The sequence below is a fragment of the Schistocerca cancellata genome, chromosome 6 (genome assembly GCF_023864275.1).
Source record: "Schistocerca cancellata isolate TAMUIC-IGC-003103 chromosome 6, iqSchCanc2.1, whole genome shotgun sequence".
In the NCBI taxonomy this organism is placed as follows: Eukaryota; Metazoa; Arthropoda; class Insecta; order Orthoptera; family Acrididae; genus Schistocerca; species Schistocerca cancellata.
The window spans coordinates 247,248,628-247,271,108 of record NC_064631.1 but is presented as its reverse complement, the minus strand read 5'-3'; the positions used below and the strand labels follow the sequence as shown (position 1 = coordinate 247,271,108).

General features: G+C 37.5%; 1 protein-coding gene across 1 annotated transcript in view; it reads right to left on the bottom strand.

Annotated features, from left to right (window-relative positions):
* Window positions 1-22,481, bottom strand: part of LOC126191422 (collagen alpha-2(IV) chain) — a 254,223-nt gene that overhangs the window by 46,412 nt on the left and 185,330 nt on the right. The window contains exons 18-23 of the mRNA XM_049932293.1: window positions 20,283-20,435; window positions 16,513-16,638; window positions 15,752-15,975; window positions 9,038-9,304; window positions 7,273-7,444; window positions 4,940-5,185 (exon numbers count right to left, since the gene is read on the bottom strand). Of these exons, the coding sequence (XP_049788250.1) occupies window positions 4,940-5,185; window positions 7,273-7,444; window positions 9,038-9,304; window positions 15,752-15,975; window positions 16,513-16,638; window positions 20,283-20,435 (1,188 nt within the window). The remainder of the gene's footprint in view (window positions 1-4,939; window positions 5,186-7,272; window positions 7,445-9,037; window positions 9,305-15,751; window positions 15,976-16,512; window positions 16,639-20,282; window positions 20,436-22,481) is intronic.

Below are 22,481 nucleotides of genomic sequence, written 5' to 3'. Positions count from 1 at the left end.
ATATTATGAGTCATGTGTGTGAGTTACATTTAAGCGAGAGAGAGAGAGAGAGAGAGAATGTGTGTTGTTGACGAAGGCCAATGGCCGAAAGCTTTAATTGTGAGAGTCTTTTGTTGTGCCTATCTGCGACTCAGCATCTCCGCTATATGATGAGTGATAATATTGTTACAATTTTTGACAAAATAATTTAATTGGATAGATAAAAGATCTGCTAACCAAGTGGCAGCAGAACACACACACAAAAAAAGGTTGTGATTAGGCAAGCTTTTGGAGCCATGGCTCCTTCTTCAGGCAGAAGGGTTGAAGTGGAAGGAAGATGGGTGCAGGAAAAGGACTGGACAGGTCTAGGAAAAGGGATAGATTTTGACAAAGTCAACCAGAACTTTGGGTCAGGGAAGACTTACCACATGGGATGAGGAGATGATAATTTAATCATGATTTTACTCTTTGTGATGTTGCCACTTATAGAAGTGGCTATATATTTCATTTGCTTACTCTGTTAACTTCATGAAGACAGATTAATATGAAGATGACCATAATGATTGACACTGGTAACTGAATAAACAAATATTCGCAATCAGAGACTTTTATGGTATTTACAAAATTTATTTGTAAGTAAATTTATCTATACTGCTTTTTGTCATCATTAAAGTACAATTAACACTGATGAAAAATAAACCCAAACAGTACTTGATGGAAGGTTGAAGCCAAGAGTAGGCATTATTGTTCATAACAGAAACCATGAGTGGATTAATAAGCATGTACCATCAAGATTTACACTGTTGAGCAGCTAGTTTCAGTGCAATACAGATACATAGATAAATGAGGGTAAGAAATCAAATGAAATTCAATTATTCTGTAATAAGCTACCATAGATAAAGACTACTCAGAAAATATCCCTAAGCAAACACTGAAATGTTATCAAAGGGGCATGAGTTCACTCTGTATTATTAAAAACTAGCACAAAATTTTAGATAAAAAGGAATTTCCTACCTCACACATTCCATAATCATCATGCTGCAATAACAAATGAATTTCAGTAAGATCTACTGTACTTATGATATTATTGTTAGTTGCAGTTTTACTAATTAAGGTTTCTTAATGAGACAATAAATAAAAAAACTGAATTTGCTGAGGGATTCAAATTCCTCAGATGTATTTTGATTGAGATAATTAGAATAATATACAAAATAAATATTATTTTGTTCAAAGCCCAAGCAGAATTATTATTTTAATGTACTATATGCTACTCCCAATTTTCAAAAACATAGTACAGAAGAGCATCGATTATCTGAACATCGGTCAACTGAATGACCGCTTAACCAAACTGTGTACTCGCTCGCATCTGTTACTCTCCCACCCTACCGCCTATCATCCCCTTCACTCCCAAACCAAGTTTCCCATAGTAGTCGCCGCACTGGGCCACCACTGGCGGAACATTGCTTCTAATGGGGCCTTCACAAGGCACTGCTGACCGGCCAAGCCGCCAGTTGCTGTGTTTCAACAATCAGCACACTTCTGTCGGCTTGGCACTGGCAGTAGAAGTAGCGGCAGTATCAAAGCTGTTCACAGCAACAGCTGCACCAGCTTAGAGTTGAGGTGTGCCGCTCCGTGCAGTTTGAAGGACTGCATGCCTCCAAGAAGAGCTTCTCACGGTGCAGTCACCTTCTGATCTCTGTTACGACCACTTGTGTGCTGCTGCATGAAGAAGTGAACTTGACGATACAAAATTCTTAAACGTAAACGTGTTGTCCTTTCTACGAGGGACAAGTACGAGATTATTACTATATATTCCTACTGAAGTTGCCTTTGTATGTTACTTTGTAATACTAAAAGAGATGAATAAATTTACTGTACAGTACTGCTTTTTGGCAAATAAACATGTACAGTTTGATTATTATCGAAACAAACCAGTTTTCCGAACACCCATGTCCCCCAATTACTTCGGATAATCGACGCTCTACTGTAATATAAAAAATGTTTCAGAGATCACTAAGAAAAGCAAAAGTTTTTCAACAAGTACAAATAAAGTATTCAAAACACAAAATTTACAGAATTTCAATAATAATAATTAGTGCCCATGGACACAATAAACTCAGATGCAGGAGCTAATGATGTAAATGAATGTGTGTGAAATGAAAACGACACTGGCTACAATATGATTTCTGATAGCAAAATTATTGTCGGCATACCATTATTATTATTATTTACACCATGAAGAGATCAACTTCAGCCAAATAAATGTTAGTAAAAAGTGTGCATGACCCGGTTGCACATAAATGTCATATGAATTAGATCCAAAAGAAATGTAATGCAGCGTATAAAACTTATTTATTGATTATGACGGCTTTCCCCCCCCCCCCCCCCCCCCAACCTCTGATCGCTGAGTATAGAAGCTACACGAGTGGCAGAAAGTGGACATGCACTGTAGGCTACTGCACACACAACTCTTGCACTACACATTTCACCATTGCCAACCTCAAGGCATCACTCTGCGTTGCACTACAGCCACATAAACATCTGTTGTACACTATCATTGCTGAAAATTTAGGCTGCAAAAAACTTTGTGCTTGTTGGGTTCCAAAGATGTTGATGGACACCCAAAAAAGTCACTGAATGGTGTCAGTTTTGAATTTCCTTGACTGTTATCACAATAAAGGAGAGAACTTTTTGAAATCAATTGTTACCGGAGATGAAACTTGGATCCAATACGAAACACCGGAAACAAATCGACAATCACAACAATGGATGCATCCAAATTCACCAAACAACCCAAAAAAATCAAACAAACATTCAATAACAGAAAGGTTATGGATACAATGTTTTGGGACCAAAAAGTTGTGTTGCTTGTAGAGTTTATGCAGCCCGGAACCACTATCAATGCAGCTGCTTATTGTGAAACTTCATGACGCTTGCGGAGAGCCATTCAAAACAAATGAAGAGGAATGCTGACTTCATGAATTGTGTTGATCCATGACAATGCCCGTCCGCACACTGCTGGCACAACCCAACGTCTCCTTGAACAATTTCAACGGGACATTTTTGATCATCTGCCGTACAGTCCTGACTTGGCACCCAGCGACTTTCACCTCTTCCCTGAACTGAAGACATGGCTATGAGGGCAGCACTTTCAAACTAATGAAGATCTTCAAAGCAACATCAATGTTCATTTGAAATCATTGGCGGCAACAATTTTTGAAGAGGGTATTGCAAAGCTTGTCCACAGGTATGATAAATGTCCCAATCTTTTCGGTGATTATGCTGAAAAGTAGCCATAAGTGTACAAAACTTCTGGAAATAAAATAATTGTTTTCTATGAACTTGTCTTTTATTTATAGCCTATCAGAGGTGGAAAAAAATCACCCTTGCATTTATGTGTTTAAAACTTACTGTGTTTTCCCCTTTAATATCTGGTGAAAATGTATACAAAAATGTATAGTTTGCGTGTTAGACAAAAATAAATATAATTTATAAGTATTTTTGGCATTTAAACTATGTCATTCATATTTTTTATGAATTTGTGGATTATACAGATTTTTGATAATCTGGATAAATTATGGTCTTACCTATTCTCGAAAAATCAAGTTACACAGTAATGCACATTCTTCTTCAATGTTTAAGTATACAAATTCACATACTGATAACATCAAAACTTGACTGTCTTTGATTAGTGGACTGATGTGGTGAGAGGGATATGTGAGGAATGGTATGGGTGAGGAGACAGGTGATTTTGTACAGCACAGAGGAAAAGGGAACCAAAAAAGAACTAGTAGAAAAAATGCAGAAGAGAGAAAGCAGTTAATAGCAAAGGAGGCAACAATGTCCCCACTTTCCTCTCTTTCTTCTTTATGCAACCTATTATGATTTGCAACTACTTATCCTTCCTATTTCCTTCAGTCTAAACCATCACTCATGGCTGTCACACTACAGTACCAAAACTGTGTGTTTAGGCTTCATATTTTTAAAATTGACACTGATGGGACAGTCAATGAAGCCTGTAGAGCCAGACAAATATAACATGATAATGTGGAACAGAAATTAACTGTGAAGTGCACTGTTGCATTCCATAGTTAATTTTTGTTCCAAGACATATTTATAACCTCTGGAGTTAAAACAGTGATGGTAAATGTGACTTTTCTAAACAGTTTTTACATCAGAATGAAATTTTCACTGTGTGCACTGATATGAAACTACCTGGCAGATTAAAACTGTTTGGCAGACAAAGACTCAAACTCAGGACTTTTGCCTTCTGTGGGCAAGTGCTCTACCATCTGATCTACCCAAGCCTGACTCATGACCCATCCCCACAGCTTCAATTCCGCTAATACCTCATCTCTTACCTTCCAAACTTCACAGAAGCTCTCCTGCAGAACCCTGCAGAACTAGCACTCATGGAAGCTGTGAGGATGGGTCATGAGTTGTGCTTGGGTAGCTCAGATGGTAGGGCACTTGTCCATAAAAGGCAAAGGTCCCGAGTTCGAGTCTTGGTCCGGCACACAGTTTTCATCTGCCAGGAAGTTTCAGTTATTACATCAGTTTCCAGATGTTCTCCTTTCTCTCCATTTCTTCTATTCCAGAAATTGTTAGTGAAACGATGGCCTCTGGCACTTGGTAGCAACAAACAGCTAAATAAAATAAACAAAGGAATATTTGAAAAAAAAATAGCACTGAAAAACAGTAGAAGAATACAAGATTTGGAAACAGGTGCAGATGTCAGATGGAATATTATCAGTTGATGTAATGGAAGACGTCAAATGTAATGTCTGATTTAAGAAACAGCTAGAAGTGCTCATGTCTGATAGTAGAATGAATAATTTTAAAAACAAATTAAAGAAATATTCATATTTTATATACTGCATCATACTTGGAAAAGAGGTATAACTTGACATGTGTATGTCACAAAACTTACTGTTTTAAGAAAACACTTAAATCAGCTCACCTTTTGGACCAGGCACTCCCATAGCACCTTGAGGACCTCTTGGACCAGGTATTCCTTGATTTCCCTTTTCACCTGAAGTTCCAGGTAGGCCATCATATCCTCTTTCACCCTTAGGGCCCGTTGGGCCAGGAATACCAGGTAGCCCTGGTTCTCCCTTGTCTCCTTTTACGTCTACCACTGGTCCTGGAGGACCACGGTCTCCCTTATCTCCTTGTACTCCTGATAGTCCTTGGATTCCTGGCAGACCTGTTATACAGTATTCAAATACATGTGTTCAGTCTCAATAAAATGAAAGTTGCTGATTCAGCTAAAATGCTTCAGTATTCTCTCACATCTAACTATATACTCACACACGCTTCAGTATTCTCTCACATCTAACTATATACTCACACATGCTGATGAAAAAAAATTGCAGCACCCAAAAATAATTAATGTAGAGTAATGAAATTTCAGGAGTACATTTGTCTAGGTAACATATTTATGTGATTAACACTGCTAGGTTGGTCCCATAAGACCTTACCACAGATTTCCAAATAGACTGCTAGATCACAGGTAATGTAAGTGTGAGTTATGCCATTTGAAATGTGAAATGCTGGTACATTAATAGCTAGTGTAACCACCAAATTCTGGATGCAAGCACAAAAAAGTGAATACATTGTGTTGTACACATGCTGTATGTCAGTTTGTGGAAAGGAGTTCCATCCTGTTGCACCTGGTCTGTCAATAAAGAGATGGCTAAAGCTGTTTGTGCATGGCACTGCAGTTGTCATCTGAAGATGTCTCAGACATGCTCAATTGCAGACAGATCTGGTGATAGTGTAGGCCAAGGTAACATGTCAACATTCTGTAGAGCATGTTGTGTCACAACAGTGTTATGTGGGTGAGCATTATTCTGTTGGAAAACACCCCCTGGAATGCTGTTCAAGAATGGCTGCAGAAAAGGTCAAATCACCAGAGTGATTTATAAACTGTCAGGGTGTGCAGGATACCCAGGAGAGTGCTCCTACTGTCATGCAACATTGTGCCCCAGACCATAACACCAGATGTAGATTCAGTGTGTCTAGCATTCAGACAAGTTGGTTGCAGACCCTCAACTGGCTTCCTAATCAACACACAGCCATCATTGGGGCCCAGAGTTGTCCATTTGCTGTAACAGTTTGTTGTGTCAATGTGATGCCAACTGCTGCTCAAATTGCTGCTGCAGATGCAAAATGATGCACCAGAGCAATACAGTGAACATGATCATCTTATCACTCGGTAGTGCCATGTGACCTTCCGGAGCCCAGTCTCCTTGTAACCGTACATTCTTGTGACCACCACTGTCAGTAATCATGTACAGTGGCTAAATTCCTGCCAAATCATTCAGAAGTATCGTGGAAGGAACATCCATCTTCTCATAACTATGTTACAGACCTCATTCAAACTCAGTGAGATAATGATAATGGCATCTTTTTCACCATTAAGAAGTTCTTGATTAATGTCAACTCATGCTGTTGAATTAAGGTAATTAATGCTCACAACCATACATTCTTGTGACCACCACTGTCAGTAATCATGTACAGTGGCTAAATTCCTGCCAAATCATTCAGCAGTATCGTGGAAGGAACATCCATCTTCTCGTAACTATGTTACAGACCTCATTCAAACTCAGTGAGATAATGATAATGGCATCTTTTTCACCACTAAGAAGTTCTTGATTAACGTCAACTCATGCTGTCGAATTAAGTTACATTACAGTGTATATTTAAAGCAAACCTGATTTGAATCCTCATAGGGGAACCACTAGTGCCCCTCCTATGTGACTGGCATGAAATTTGAGTAGATGTCATCATTCAGATGCAGAAACACACCTACCCATTTCTGTTTATGCTGCATAAATCCTTCTTGGTGCTGCAATTTTTTTCTATCAGTGTATTAATTAAGTGCTAGAAACAATGATATGAATTTCTTGCTATGTTTCTGAGACTATTAACAAAAAAACGTGAATGTATCAGAGCATGATTAATTTTCTGTATCTTTAAAATTAATCTCTGTAATGATAATTTCTGGTAAAATACTAAGATGAGCAATCAGTTATGTTTTCACACAGAGATAGAAATGAATGAAAGTTTGATTAACCTATTTCTATATTGACAGGCTGAATGAAAGTAACAGTGCAAAAGAGTAATTTAAGAATCACAGGTAATTAATTATTCCTTAGTTAGTAGGAGAAAGGGTGTCAGTAAATCAAATAGATTTACAAGTTTTAGAATTTCCTACTGTGTCAACATATTAATCTACTTCATATAAACTAATCTACATAATGGTATTTTTAGAAATCTAATAAATTTTACCTCTTAGACCAGGCTCTCCCTTTGGACCGTCCATTCCGTCTTGTCCTTTGAAACCCATATCACCTTTAGGACCTGGCCTGCCTACAGGACCAGGGTAACCTCTTTCACCCTTAGCTCCTGGCATTCCATCAATTCCTGGCAAACCAGGTGTTCCAAAGATACCTGGTGGACCCTGAAATACAGAATTGAAAAAACAAAAATAATGATGAGTACTGTATTCACCAGTAACTGCTATGGCAGGGCCAACAGCAACAGGAAGGTGAGGCGAGTCACTGCAAACATTAGGTCAGAGGATCACAGAATATGTACTACAGGAGTAGAACAAAACAATATACAATTCAAACTTGTTGAAACTACATCAGAAGACTGGTTGGTATTTCAACTGATCTGTAAAAGTAGATGCAGAAAATCAGTATTTAGAATACCAAGTAAAACTGTCAAATGATTAAGAAGAAATGGAGGAAACCCACGAAAACCAGTGTAAAAATGAGCTACATATTATTTCTTAAGTATTCAAAACATATTGTTGATCCCAAATGGTAGTGACATTTACAGAAGAAATTGTCATGGATTCAAGAGACAGACTTGTAGACTGATCATCTAGTGTATTTTGACCATCAATTTACTTTCAGAGTAATCTATTGATGAATAGGAGTAGGCCTTTTTAGGAAAAACAATGACAACAGGCTCCTCTCCCTCAAAAGTGTCTCAACACATTTAAAGCTATCTTCAACATGTACAAGGAAGATAGACAGATTGTACCAGAGTGCACACTCATTAGCTCTCAGAGAGGAAAACCAAATAATATGGACCAATACCACAAAAACTTGCTCCGAATTTTCTAGTATTCATCAAAACATATAGTCTTTTAAAAATAAAATAAAGCAGCTTGAAGTTTAATTACAGCACAATCGTAAGCACTACAGAGTGCTGGTGTAGAGACAATGAGATACAGCATATAATGTTATCATCATATGAACATGCAAGTTGCTACTGTAGAAATACCTTTTTGGTGGGTATTCATACATTTATATCAGAATTAGCACACATTTTAAAGTTAGTGTATATCTGATCACAATTACTGCAGGTAAACATTTTGAATAGCTATTAAACTAATAAACATACAAATTCATAAAATGTTAAATCATCCATTGAATATACCACTCACTTAGTGGTAATGTGGACACTCTCTTCAATAAATTAAATGAAATCATAGAAAGAGTCTCAGCCTCCAAAACTAACACAATAATATGTAAAGACATGAATATGAAATCACATGTAGAGGGTGAAATTAGTAACAATTCCCTAAGTAAATTGAACAGTTTTGGCATGATATAAATTGTAAACAATGCTAGTAGTGCATCAAAGAGTTCACCATAAGACATAGATTGGGGTAACTTACTTGTTAAATATTATAATTTGATAAAACATATATAAATAGCAGCATGCTCTGCTGAGACAGGCAGTTCAACTCCGCGTATACTCTGTATGCACTCAACAAACATGCCTTCAGTGTGAAGTGTTAGTTGCTGTTGATTAACCTGCTCTCATAACTGGTTCTTTATTTAAGATTCTATGTGACAATACATTTTTAGTACTGAGGATTATTAAATAATTAATTATCTGGTAATCCTTTCATGATTTTATCAATTTCCTTTTATTAGTGGTTTTTCCATCAGTATTTTAAAAATATGAAGAATGTATTTTACTGCAATAATTTCACAAAATGATTATACCTAGATTACAGTAGTAATGAAAATCTTACTGTGTCTCCTTTCATTCCAGGGAAACCGGGAGGACCAGAAGCTCCCTTTTCACCATCTGTGCCAGGCAGTCCTGCAACTCCAGTGGGTCCTCGTTCACCTTTTTCTCCAGGTGCTCCAGGACGACCAGTTACAGACAAACCAGGTTCTCCCTTTGCTCCTGGAATACCATCCAGGCCACGAAGTCCAGGCTCTCCACGTAGACCTGGAATACCTGGTTCTCCTTTCTGTCCTTTTTCGGATGTCTGGCCTGGTTCACCTTTCCTACCCTGCAAATTGAAAGGAAGTACTTAACTCTACACAAGTAATCTATCACAATTCAGATGCATATTTTTACATGGCACAATGAAAACATTAATTCTGTAAATGTTATTTGAAACTACACTCCTGGAAATGGAAAAAAGAACACATTGACACCGGTGTGTCAGACTCACCATACTTGCTCCGGACACTGCGAGAGGGCTGTACAAGCAATGATCACACGCACGGCACAGCGGACACACCAGGAACCGCGGTGTTGGCCGTCGAATGGCGCTAGCTGCGCAGCATTTGTGCACCGCCGCCGTCAGTGTCAGCCAGTTTGCCGTGGCATACGGAGCTCCATCGCAGTCTTTAACACTGGTAGCATGCCGCGACAGCGTGGACGTGAACCGTATGTGCAGTTGACGGACTTTGAGCGAGGGCGTATAGTGAGCATGCGGGAGGCCGGGTGGACGTACCGCCGAATTGCTCAACACGTGGGGCGTGAGGTCTCCACAGTACATTGATGTTGTCGCCAGTGGTCGGCGGAAGGTGCACGTGCCCGTCGACCTGGGACCGGACCGCAGCGACGCACGGATGCACGCCAAGACCGTAGGATCCTACGCAGTGCTGTAGGGGACCGCACCGCCACTTCCCAGCAAATTAGGGACACTGTTGCTCCTGGGGTATCGGCGAGGACCATTCGCAACCGTCTCCATGAAGCTGGGCTACGGTCCCGCACACCGTTAGGCCGTCTTCCGCTCACGCCCCAACATCGTGCAGCCCGCCTCCAGTGGTGTCGCGACAGGCGTGAATGGAGGAACGAATGGAGACGTGTCGTCTTCAGCGATGAGAGTCGCTTCTGCCTTGGTGCCAATGATGGTCGTATGCGTGTTTGGCGCCGTGCAGGTGAGCGCCACAATCAGGACTGCATACGACCGAGGCACACAGGGCTAACACCCGGCATCATGGTGTGGGGAGCGATCTCCTACACTGGCCGTACACCACTGGTGATCGTCGAGGGGACACTGAATAGTGCACAGTACATCCAAACCTTCATCGAACCCATCATTCTACCATTCCTAGACCGGCAAGGGAACTTGCTGTTCCAACAGGACAATGCACGTCCGCATGTATCCCGTGCCACCCAACGTGCTCTAGAAGGTGTAAGTCAACTACCCTGGCCAGCAAGATCTCCGGATCTGTCCCCCATTGAGCATGTTTGGGACTGGATGAAGCGTCGTCTCACGCGGTCTGCATGTCCAGCACGAACGCTGGTCCAACTGAGGCGCCAGGTGGAAATGGCATGGCAAGCCATTCCACAGGACTACATCCAGCATCTCTACGATCGTCTCCATGGGAGAATAGCAGCCTGCATTGCTGCGAAAGGTAGATATACACTGTACTAGTGCCGACATTGTGCATGCTCTGTTGCCTGTGTCTATGTGCCTGTGGTTCTGTCAATGTGATCATGTGATGTATCTGACCCCAGGAATGTGTCAATAAAGTTTCCCCTTCCTGGGACAATGAATTCACAGTGTTCTTATTTCAATTTCCAGGAGTGTATTTGTTTATTTTTTCCATTAAAAAAATGTATAGGAAACTATATCTGGACAAATTCTGTTTATGTTAAACATATTCCACCAATTTGCTTATCATTGTTTCTAAACTTCTGTGAACTCATAAGTAATTTTATTCATGTATATGTTTTAATAACAGTCCATAAGTAGTCCATTGTTACATTTCTGTTTATACTACAGTGGCTGTGGCCACCACTGAATGGCAGTTTTTAATTTAAATTGGTTGTCGAGTATGTGTTAAACCAGTTTTGTAAAAGTTTGTTAAAAATTATTCAGAGTTCATTAAACCACATGTATGTTCTATAAAGAAAGCCAAGGTTTTGCTCATTTGCAAAATTCTGGATTACTGGAAGTCAGAGCAAGCAGATTGTTAGTAAGTAAAAATTTCACAATTTTGTATTATTCTATTGCTGCACTCACAGAATTTATGGTGTGCTTCATTATCAGGTAGTAATACACAATTAAAAGCAATATTTTAAATTGTTTTCATGATAGTATGTCATTGTATCTGGTGGAGTGGTGCTGGGATAATTAAAATATTGGACTGGCATTCTAATAAAGTTTCGGGCAGAATGCAAAAATGGAGCAATTGAATTAGCAAAACTTTCTGAAATCTTTCAACGGCAAGTTTAAGTTATGGACATTGTGATGCGTGGACATTATTGAGGACTTGATTATTTACTTCCTGGCATGACAAAAAAGATGAGTGCAATTTTTTAATTTGTTTTTTGTGTGTAGGGCAATGACAGGAAATCCATGAATTGAGTTATTGTTTTTAGTTGAACTAAAAAAATAACAAAATTATAAAAAAAGGAACTGTTTACAGACTTTATGAGAGAGGACAATTGAAGATTTGAACAAGGATTCAGAAGTTTATTTTCAGGTGGGAATGCAATGATCACACATACAATAAGGAAATGAAAAATTTAAGAAATGAACTCAGAATAGATTTGAGAAGTGATTGAGTAGCAAAATAACACAATTGAATCTTGAACTAAAAAGTGAGCTAGGTGAACTGGGTTATCAGATGAAAAAAAAAAATGAGTTTTCAAAAGGTTAATTAAAGTTTGAATAAAGCTGCGAAATAATGGAAAACAGTGTCAAAATAGATATATCAAGAGAAAATCTGAGCAGTGAACTGGGCAACAAAATCAAAAATGTAACTCGAAAAGTATAGTAAAATGTGATTTAGATAGTCAAACAGCAAAAGCAAGTGTTCAGATCATGGAATTAAAAGAGAAACTTATTAAAATAAAATTTACTATAGAATCAGGGCCAAAAAAGGTCCTTGGGTGACTGTAGTTGAATCAAAAATTGAAAATATGGAATTCACTCTTAACCCTATCAAAAGAAATAGAAAATACTGCAAAGACTTTTGAAATTATTTATGATGTTATGAAACAGAAAAATCTGAATTTTAGGCCATAGATTGTTCAGACTAAGCAAAATTTAGAAGACAAAGTGAAAATATTAAAATCAATTGCTAATAACCACCCCCATCATATATATGACAGGTGTGAACAGAAGAGATTTTAAATGAAATAAAAGAAATAATAATGTAATTTTAAAACAGTGGTAGACCCTGGAAAGGAAAACACAGTTCAAAAGATAATAGGAGATGGATAATGGAAGAAATATGCAGGGAAACTGATCATCATTCCATTGGGAGCATGTCAGTTTGCGGTGACGAACATGCATCAAAATAAGGTTAGTAATTTTAAAAGAATTCACGATTTTATGAAAGAAACACAAAGAGCATATCAGATGAACAGGAAGAATTTTAATAAATAATTTTGGAAAGCAATAATGATAGTATTACAGATGACAGAAATCCTAATTATATATATAATGAAGAGGTTGAGTTGGCTGCAGGGAAACTCACAAATTTTTTCAGGCAATCAGAAAATAAAATTTCGCAGTTGAAGGAGGAAATGATAAATAACAATTATGATGAGTTGGGAATAAATAAGTTAATGGATGATGAGGAAACAGAAGTGAAAAGTAATTTTGCTGAATCTGATATTGTAACTGGTGAGTCTTACGATTGTGTACTTGAGAGTGAAGAAACTCTACCATTTAACTGTAATGTAACTGATGATAAGATTGTTAGTGAAGATAATGATTAAAAGTGTGATGAAGAACTTGGTGGAATGATTTATGTTGCAGTTAAAGAAGAATCAGTAGAAGACAATAATTAGAAAATGTTGGTGAAAATGGGTGATAAAGGCAGGTTACTGAAAGAGATATTCGTGAGAATCAGAATTTGCCAGTTAACATTAGTAGCTAATCAAACAAAAGGAGGAAAATGAAGAATGTGAGAAAACACATGTTATGGCATTTTGCTGGTAGTGGGGGGGGGGGGGGGGGGGGGTAATTTTAATGATAACAGAAAAAGTCAGTGCACAGTTAGAGGAAATTTGTGAGAAAATGCATTCTAATTTTTTGGGAACAGATGAGTAACAGATTTGAAAATGGGGAGGAAGCTGTAGACAATAGTCAGTCTGTTAATGAGAACTTTATAAGTGAAGTTGAACCAGATACTGCTAAGAGTTAAATTAGAGAGAAGGGGAGAGATTGGCAGAGAAAGACAAAGTAAAGAATGTGGGTTTTAGGGAAACTAAAAAGATCTTTAATATGAAAGGGATCATGGAAAGGAATGTGAGCCATATGGAAGTCCTCAAATTTACGTACAAAAAGAAAGTTGTAAAGGTAACTGGTAGTTGAATCTCTGCGATTTCTGAAAAATTGAGGGATGAAATTAAACACAGTCCTGCCTTTATTGAAGTGCCTATAGTGAGAGTGTACTGGGAGATATAGTAAAACTATGAAGAAATAAGTATTTTTATCATGTACTGTTCTGGAAACAAAATTTTAAAAAAGTTGCATAGTAATTTCAGATTTAAGAGAAAACATTATTTTGGGAAGATAAGCTAATTGAGTAGTAGTGTATTAGTATAGTTGAGGGAAAATTAAAGGAAGCAGAAAAGTTGAACTCATACCAGAAGCTGAAATAAAGGGAATTGCTGTGGAAAATATTGTTACATTTTCAACAAAAAACAGGAAAAGTTAAAAGCTTTGATCGAAGGTTAAAGCTGAAAGCGTACGAACCATTTTTTTGTTAGGCCATATGGTGTCCCATTCTCAAAAAGAGAAGCTCTAGAGAGAGTGCTGCAAAAAAATGGAAAGATGGGGGATAATACAATAGAATGGAAGTGAGTACAATAACCATCTTGTTGTCTCAAATGAAGATGGGGGCGCAAGACCTATTCTCGATTCTAGACTTATACATAAATATTTAGAGTGAGAAACTGATCATTATGAAAATATTCATGGGTTACTATATACCTTTGAGCATATTAAATTCAAGACTAGTTTAAATCACACATCTGGATTTCACCAAATTCAACCAGAGACTGTTCTAGAAAATATACTGTTTTCTTTTGTTGGGGGGGGGGGGGGGGGGGGGTGTTAGAAGCCACCAATATCATGTTGTGCTTTGTGCACATAAAATTTCTGTTGCTGAATTTTTATGTGCATTGGACTCCATTTTGAGGAAAGAACTGCTTACCAAATTAACTATTTATGTTGACGATGTTTTAATTATTGGAAAAACTGGGAAGAATATTTTGAGCTAGTAAGGGAAGTCTGTGAAAAATGTAGTGAGACGAGTTATGTTATTAAAATTATGTAGATTCACTTGTTATATTATCCTTTTGAAAGACTGTTTCTTTGATTTGTTGATTGTCTGAATTTCTGAATCTTGATCTGATATTGTTCATAGTAAAATTCAGATTATAACTCAAATGATCACAATAAATGACTTCCTTCATGACTATTTTGATGAATAATCCACCAAACACACCTTGATCAATGACAAGTTTCATGCATGAAATTCCAGAGAGATAGAATGTAACAGACGGAGAAACACAAATTTGAGTATAGGATGTACATGTCTTGTAAAATAGCTGATCCATGTTTGATTACACTCAAAAATACTATGAAGAATGTAATTATTATTCAGTTACATAAAAGATCTATTTATTTGTTAAGTTAACTCAGGCAGATTTTGAACATTTACATTATTCTGAATAAAAGCAAGAGCACTACATAAATCTGTTGAATGTTAAATTACACCATAAATGTTACTAATTAAAAATAACTAAATAATAAAAAGTCATGTAAAGTTATTCGGAACTAATGTTTACTAATTCCATTTATTAAAATTTTTTTTATTTTTTTTATTTATTTATTTTTTTTTTTTTTGCCAGTTTGTAAAGCTTAACGTTGTACCTAAGCTTCTGTGAACTCATAACTGTTAATTCTAAGTTAAGTTACATAAACATTTTAATAATATTTTGTAAATAGTCCATCATTACATTTCTGTTTACATTTACAGTTGTGCATCTGACAGAAAAAGGCAGTTTTGTTAATCTAAAGAGATTGTCAAATAAATGTTAGTCCAGTTTTGTAAAAGTTGTTAAAATTACTTGGAGTTTATTGAACCAAAGTGAAAATTATAAGATCTGGGTATGTCTTTTCTTTATCAGAATGCCAAAATTTTGCCTATTTGCAAAAATCCAGGCTATTGGGAATCAGAGCCAGCAGATAGTTAATGTGCTTTGTTGAAGGGATTATGGACAGACAAGATATGCACAAATTTCACAGTTTTGTATGATTCTACTACTACATTCACAGAATTTGTGATGCACTCCATTTTCAAGAAGAAGCAATACACAAATAAAAATAATAATTTGAGCTATTCTCATGGTAGTTGGGTGGTTACAACATCCTATGCCATTTCAGTAATTTTACTTACCAAATTATGCTCAGTATCTTGTGAGAACTTATATAAATTATGTCTTAAGGTGCTTTAGTTACAGTAATGTGTGAACTTACCGGTATGCCTGCAGGACCAACATCGCCCTTTGGTCCGGTGGGTCCAGCTGGACCAGGTAGTCCTGCTGGCCCTGGCAGTCCTTGATTACCTTTCTGACCCACAATACCTGGTGGGCCTGGTGGTCCCACATCACCAGGAAGCCCTGGGAATCCAGGAGGACCATAGTCACCTTTATCTCCTTTGGGGCCAGGTATTCCATCCATTCCTGGACTTCCAGGAGCACCTGACAGACATATGCATTTTTGTGAGATACAGGTACCATATTCAGTATTTGACATTGCCACTTTTGGCATACTTAACCAGCAAGGTGTATATCAGAGAGAAAACTTCTCTTACTGCAAGAACTGCAGTGAAGGACTCTGTTCATTCATTCATTTAGTCATTCCTATATTGTTTTTCATAAATCCCATCACAAAGGATAGCTTTCTTGTGCTTTAAAGATAGTGATGTTCTATTGTTAAAATACAAATGCTTTTGGGCACATGATTCCTGTGCGAAAACACTACATTCATTTTATCGGCCACTCACATAAAGTACCACCAATAAATAGGCATGAGAATGAAACTACCAGTTTGAAGGATTAATACACTTTTTTTTTCTTTTGTTACCTCCACTGGAATGTAGAAAGGTAATCTTGTAGTCTTCAGAACCACGGACTACATTATTGAACTATTGTTCTTGAGATACTAATTTAACCATAAAAAACAACAAATATTAGAATCATTGCTGAATTTGCCTAAAACAACTCTTAGTTTGTTACCTGGTGGTCCGCTACGCCCTGGGAATCCTTTTGGACCATCTATTCCGGGTGCACCTCTGTCTCCTTTCATGCCAGGGAACCCAGTAATTCCCATTCTTCCAGGTTCTCCAACCAAACCGGGTTGTCCTATGAAAGAAATAGTTCCATATTGTTAATAAGAACTTTTTTCAACAATTTACTGTATATTTTGTCAATAATGAGACTTCATAATGAACTATTGTTTTTATGAAATAGTTATACGAACCAGAAATGTGCTGTTACAAATATAATAATACAAAACTATCTAACTAAAGAAAGGCCATGAAATAACAGCTTAAAATCATAAGATATATTAAACAGATACTATATTTATATATTTTAAACACTCTCACAGTCAGCCTTCCAAATGCTGCCCTGGTGTAACTGATACTGTGTTGACTCTCAACATCAATATTTGATTTGGAAGAGACCTTGCTTTCCATTTAATTAAAGTAGTCAACGTTTTGAGTAGAGTAATGGTTGTACTAGATGCTTGGCCATGGATTCCTGGGGCTACTACATGTACAATTTTAGTCTTTTTCATAATTTTGCTGGAATCCTAACTTGTTATAATCCTTGGTATAGGCTACACGTTTGGACTTGTTTTTAGTTCTGGCTCAAACTATGTAATGTGACCTTGTCATCGAAATACTGGAGCCTTAGGTAAATGTTATTGTCAGTTCCATTTTGCTGTAAGCATGTTAAGGATGAAAAGTTTCCTACCCTAGTCGCATGGAAATATTTTTCTTGTATGAATATAGACTTTAATGTGGTTGAGAGGGAGGTGTAGAATACAGTTGTCACCATCATCTTTCCCTGTTTCACAGCAGTCTTGAGCTTAAAAGGTTCTGCAATAATACCTTTTGCAATTACCTATGCTGTCTTGTTGTAAAAAAGCCATTTCAAGATTGTTATGTACTTAGTTGTACAGCCATGAACACAAACAACTTTTCACAAAATATGTGTTTCCATAATTTGCACTGCAATCCTGTTAAAATATAACAGTCAACAGCAGTTTCAGCAAATCTCAAGACTGAAACTGTTAATCAACAAACACAGTAGCTGGCTACAGCAACTACGCAGACTGCTGTTAAATTGAACTGCATTGAATTTTATATGATCCTGTAGGATTACATGGTGTACAGTGAATGTACATGTAATACAGGACAAATTAAAAATAGAAAGCATTCGTCACATACTTATTAACCATTTTTCTTATATTCTAACATCATTGTTTACAAGTAACAATCACACAAATTTAATGTGATAAATACTCTTCAACAGTGAATTCCCTTTCCACCACACAGTCTTTGTGATTCTTTGAAAACTTAGTGTCATGTACATTATCATGCAGTTTTTAGGCAGACTTCTTAGTACTGAGATACCTGAGTCCATGTGTCTTTTTTCAAGTATTGTCAGTCGGTGGGGTATGCTTCATATATCATTTTTCACTCTGCACTATCTTTAGTGACACATATTATAGTTTTATATATCTACAAGGATGTAAAAGTTAATCTGCTTAGTCTTTTGAAGCACTTTCTGCATGTTTCAGAAGTCTTTCTTCTTAATACGAACCTGATTGCTCTTCCGCCCCCCCCCACCCCCCCCACCCCCTCCAAAGTGAACACCCTTTTTATTTCTCAAATGTTTGAGTTTCCCCACACTACTACTCCATACTGCAGGTATGGTTTGAACAGTCCATGGTAGACTGTGCATAGAAGCATACATAGTCTCTGTAGGTTTATAAGAACTTCATTTTCCAGGAGCCACTGAGCTGTGGTGTTTGGAGATATCTATGCTCCTCTCTCAAGCTGTACAACATTTTGGTCATTGCTGAGTACTGCTATGTCATTGAGTTAAAGATTAAACAGCAATGGGCCAATTACATACCCCTGTGGCTCCATATTTGATGGCTTTAGTTTCTGACTGATATGCATTCTCTATTGATACATTCCTGTTGCATAAGTATGATTCTATCCATTCACCTGCTTGCCCTCCAATATCATAGTTTTCCAATTTTCTTATCCATATTTCATGGCCAATAGTGTCAAATGCTTTGGAGAGATCCAGAAACATTGCAGATACAACTTGTTTATTATCTAAGGACTGTATAATATATTCTTTCAGACTAGCAATCGCTGATTCCACATAGTTATTCTTTCTGAAACTATGCTGTGATGGTACAAGAAAGTTGTATTTGTCTAGAAAATCAACTTCTCCATTATATACAAGCATTTCCAGGATTTTTGAGAAACCTGATATCAGTGAATCTGATCTGTAGTTATTGAGGTCATCCCTATCCCCTTTGTTGTATACTGGTACCATCTGCTTCATCTTCAGTTTTTCTGGTAAGATTCCATCTCTGAAAGAGCTGTTTGTTATCTCCAGCAATGGTGAGATTATCTGTCCACCTACCATACATAGCATCCCTATTCTGCCGCACTGAATCCCCATCACAAGTAAGCCAGATTCCATTCCCTTATCCCAACCCTCAAAATAAAACCTCAAATTTTTCAGTTTCCAACTCGTACATCAGTTCCTCACATATGCCCCACTTTTAGTTTCTACTTTCATCATGTCCTAAAAATCTCATTTGACCCACACAGCTACCTGGAACTGATTATCCAGCTCCCAAACATCATACTCCAGCCATCCCACCATTATCAATCAACATAATATCAACACCATAACTTCCACTTAGGAGTCATCATTTTAGCATGATAATCATCTGATACAGTCATATCATTTGTATGCTTTTCATCTTTTATGTGCTTTTAACCACATTACATTTTAAGAACCTTTACTGATTGAGAGCAGTCACATTTGGCTATCTGTCAACCCCACTCTTGAGGGAATGAAATGACAATAAGATATAAAAAAAGAAAGAAAAAATGGCAATCTGATGAGATCTGTGTGTCCCTACCTCAATTACGACATCACAAAATTGACTGGTTAGTATGTATCACTTTTCTAATTGACTTCTGCAGCCGTGATAGCTCAGCATTAATTCTTGTGGACTGGGTATGTGATCCTTATGGCTAGTCATTGTTATCACAAGATTGTATTGTACTTCAAAATAATCCAAGGTAGTCACTGCATTGGAGTTGGGCCTGATGGTCTAGTGAGAAAGTGCATGCTTGGAAACCAAGAGCTCATGGGATTGAATCCTGGTCAGGCCAGAATTTTTCAGTCTGCCTTTAATCTAGCCTTTGCCTTTCAGCAATGTGGGGAATCACATGGATCAACATGATAATCTGCATGCAAGTTTCCTTTCCCTAGTTGGATAACTGGATTAGATCAGGGACACACAAGTCACTAAAGTGTCATCTGATAGAAAGACTTGCAATTCAGCTGATGAGCCAGGTAAAATTATTATTACTGGGAAACATGTGGCCTTGACCATCCAATTTTGGGATGAACCACTCTTCTTGTATCAGCTCTTCAAAGAACATAGATTTTATGATGTAGTTGTTTAGTATACTAGAAGAAAGCTGAGAGTAATCCCGAGGAAGAATGATAAATTGACAACTGGTCCTCTTGTATTTACTTAAAATCTCAGAAGCAGAATGTGTGTGTCTGTGTGTTTTATGGATCAGGCACATCAGTCATCTACAAACTCATTTATAGGAAGACATCACACATATTTACCACATATTTACAAGTGAAATAATACCTTACTTACCAGAGCAAAACATGTATACATTAATGTATTTTATTTATTTATTGTTCTCTATAAGATAACAGCACTTCACCTTTTGGGCCATCCATTCCAGGACGACCAGGTATTCCTGGAGGACCTGGGGGCCCTATTGGACCTGGCTCTCCCTTCTGACCTGTCTGTCCTGGAAGACCATTCAGACCAGGAATGCCTTGATCTCCCTTTTCTCCAGGAAAACCTTGCAGCCCTGAAATATAAAGCAGTTGCACATACCATTACAGACTTCTAAAAGTTACTGAATCATGACATTTCTGGAATATGCACTATGAATTCAATAATCAACTTTAGTTTACTCATTGTGTTTTCTAAACTGGTTCATAGTGATCCTTCAGGGATGTGGAATTAATCAAAGTTATTTATTTATTGTTTGTGAACAACAGCAAATATTGAGAAATATATACAGTTTACAATACACAGTTAAGAATTTAATCACAAATCTAATAGGTTCAGATTCTTAAAGTTAATAACTCAATAATACTAAAAGGAGGGCATTTACACTATAAAATTAGGACTGTTATTAAAATAGATATTTAATCATAGTTCAACAACTATTGAATGAAGTCAACTGTCAGTGGAGGGAGCAGCATCATAGCATTGCACCTGGCATGACCTGTTCTTATCTTGTTCATCATGTCCCCTCACTTCTCTTCAGATCAAATCCTAGTAGTCTGGCAGATGGATCTTGAACACACTGACATTTTATTTTTACAGCATTTCACCTCTTGCACCACTATTCTTTAAGATCAAACTTCTTATTGTCTTTTCTATTATGGCACAGGGGAGTGCATGACATCAAGCGGTCTGGAGGAAGGTCATTTAAGACTGTATGAACTGGGAAGTCTTAGGGGTTGTCGGGATGATGCAGCTTCCTCCATTCTCGATCAGTTGTTTCTTGACGTTGGAATTCAGGTGGTGAAATGTTACTGATAGTGTGCAGCTAGGGGATCGGTGTGGATTTTAATGTAGCTGTAATAATTCTCATTGACTTATTCAGATGGATGCCTGTTTTCCTCGTAAGAGCATCGTGTTGCCATACTGGGGCATCATATTCAGCAACTGTATATACCAATGTCAGAGCTCCAGTCCGTAGAGTGGATGCGTGTGCCTGCAAGTTTTTTATGATGTTATTTTGTGTCTTTAGCTTTATGCTAGTGTTTTTCAGGTGTCTTTTATATGTTGAAGACCAGTTGAGCATGACACCACAGTATTTAGGCTGGAAATTTTGTCTGATCCTCTGCTGAAAGAAGTTCACATTGAGCTGTTGGTTTGAAATTCTATTGTTTAACTGGAATGTGTGGACTCGTGTCCTGGCTGCATTTGGTTGGAGTCTCCATGCTTTGTAATATGTATTGAGACTTTCTAATTCTGTAGACAATATATTTTTTTCCTTCCTCAAGTGTACTGGTTTGTATGGTTATGGCAAGGTCATTGGCATAGCAAAACTTTTTGCACATAGTGTTTGGCATACCACTGGTATACAGATTGAAGAGCAAGGGTGCCAGGATGGATCCTTGGGGAATCCCATTTTTTTATGGTAAATGATTTACTCTGTTTCTGTCCAATGATAACCATGAAGTAACAGTTGGGCAACACAAATTGTCATTTTTCAAACCAAAAGCCCACCTTCTTAGACATTGAACTTCTCCTCACTGAAGCTCACATCAAAACCTTGATCCATATAAAGCCAATCAATAGGCAACAATACCTCTACATTGGCAGCCAATCCTTCCACAGCAAATGCTCCCTTGCTCCAGTCCAGTCTGAACATCATTAAACAGGATGAGTGCATGAATGGGCAGAGAAGAAATGTGTGTAATTGGTACTCTCAGACTCAGTTAATGAGAAAGTTCTGCAGCATGACTCAAGGGATCTGAGCAGCTGCTGCACTGAATGGATGATTTAGTTTACTAATCGTCTAGTACTAGTTTCCCTGCACTCTGGAAATGGTAGTTTCCTCTTCAACATACCATCACATCCCGCCATCCTCCCTTAAGATACCCTCTCCCTCTATCCCTCTTCATTTTCTATTTTGGTAATATTTATTTACTATTTTGTATTTGTTATCATTTGGTAGCATTTACTAAATCAATAACTTACTCTGTTCCTTCACATTTTTTATCTTCATTTGAAACTCTCTCGTTTTTCGTTTTCCCCCCATCTCCCTTTCTACTTTCATACTAGTGTTTAATTGTATTAATCATTTAACTTCCCATCTCTCTTCCTCATAATCTAA